Source organism: Rosa rugosa, chromosome 5, assembly GCF_958449725.1.
Source record: "Rosa rugosa chromosome 5, drRosRugo1.1, whole genome shotgun sequence".
Taxonomy (NCBI): Eukaryota; Viridiplantae; Streptophyta; class Magnoliopsida; order Rosales; family Rosaceae; genus Rosa; species Rosa rugosa.
This window is the reverse complement of record NC_084824.1, coordinates 32,493,541-32,495,144: the sequence shown is the minus strand read 5'-3', so window position 1 is coordinate 32,495,144 and position 1,604 is coordinate 32,493,541. Positions and strand designations below refer to the sequence as shown.

The 1,604-nt window shown below is 40.1% G+C and overlaps 1 protein-coding gene across 1 annotated transcript; it reads right to left on the bottom strand.

Moving 5' to 3' along the window:
• Window positions 1-204: 204 nt before the first annotated feature.
• LOC133711550 (uncharacterized) lies at window positions 205-1,248 on the bottom strand. The gene has a single exon (XM_062137653.1). The coding sequence runs from the start codon at window positions 1,246-1,248 to the stop codon at window positions 205-207; it is 1,044 nt and encodes a 347-aa protein (XP_061993637.1).
• Window positions 1,249-1,604: the final 356 nt, after the last annotated feature.

Sequence of the window (1,604 nt, the reverse complement as noted above, 5' to 3'; positions counted from 1 at the left end):
AAAAATATAGAGGCCCCTTATGCAATTTAATTAATGCATCATAAACCACATAATAGAGCAAAAAATATCCAGAAAAAAAACTTCTTTTTATTGCCTTGCAAAATAGCTAGGAACAAACCAGACTAAAAAAAAATCAGAGGCCTAAACAAAAGGTGACTAATGTAGGAAGAAAATTAAAAAAAATGCCTAAACATAGGCTGACAACTAGTCGTCGTCAAGAATTCCACCACTGGTCATATCATCAAAATTGCTTCCATTGTTCGCAAAAAAATCTGAGACATCGAGTGGAGTAATGTCTATAGGCTCAGATGAATCCCATGGGTCAGAGTGGTCAATGTAGTTTGTCTCCACATGTTTCTTTTTCAAGGAAGCTTTGTAGAGGGCCACCAAATGGTCTTCTGCACGACAGGTGCGAGCCCAATGGCCTTTACCACCACATCTAAGACAAACACTGTCTTCATTTTTATGAGTTTTGATCATCTGACCATTTCCTTTAGTAATCCTGGCATTGTTTCTTGGGCCCAACTGCTGGTTGTAGCCCCCACGAGCTTGACCATTTTGTCGACCCTGACCACGTCTATGACCACGGTTATGGGCTTTGCCATGCCTTCCACCACGTCTATTGTCATGACCACTAGTAAAAGTAGCATTCGCTTCAGGGAATGGTTGTGATCCTGTAGGGCGAGACTGATGGTTCTTCATTAAGAGCTCATTGTTTTGCTCAGCCACCAAAAGACAAGAGATGAGATCAGAATATTTGGTGAATCCTCTTTCTCTGTATTGCTGCTGTAAGACCATATTGGAGGCATGAAAAGTGGAGAAGGTCTTTTCAAGCATCATGGCCTGAGTTACAGTTTCTCCACAAAGATTCATTTGGGAGGTGATCCTGAACATGGCAGAATTATAATCTATCACAGAACTGTAATCTTGAAGGCGCAGATGCGTCCATTCATAATGTGCTCTAGGGAGCACAACAGTCTTTTGGTGAGCGAACCTATCTGCCAAACCTGTCCATAGCTCAAGTGGGTCTTTGATAGTTAAGTACTCGTCCTTCAATCCCTGATGGAGATGGTGGCGCAGAAAAATCATAGCCTTAGCTTTATTCTGCGGGGATGCTGAGTTTCCTTCCTTGATTGTAGGCCCAAGGTTTTGGGCTTCGAGATGAATCTCTGCATCAAGGGCCCAAGACAGGTAGTTCTTGCCAAAGATGTCAAGGGCGACAAAATCCAATTTTGCCAAATTCGTCATCTTCCTGCCACAATGAAGATGAGGTATGTTAGGATCCATATATAGTGTTAGAACCACAGGTTCTTAACAAGTAATCAATATCGAAACTTCAGGTTCGAAAAAAAATAAAGTGAACATTGGATCGCAATTATATGCACGAAGCTTCAGGTTCGTGTTCTTATGATTAGAACTTCAGGTTCTAAAATTCCGTATTTTTGAACTTCGGGTTCAAACGGATATGTACTCGAAACTTCTGGCTAGAGTAGCAGTAGTGAAACTTCAGGTTCACTTGTATTATGAATATTAAGTATGCTTAATTGATAAAACATATAAGATAAATTTAATTAAATACATATTAAATATGCGATAAGTAATGA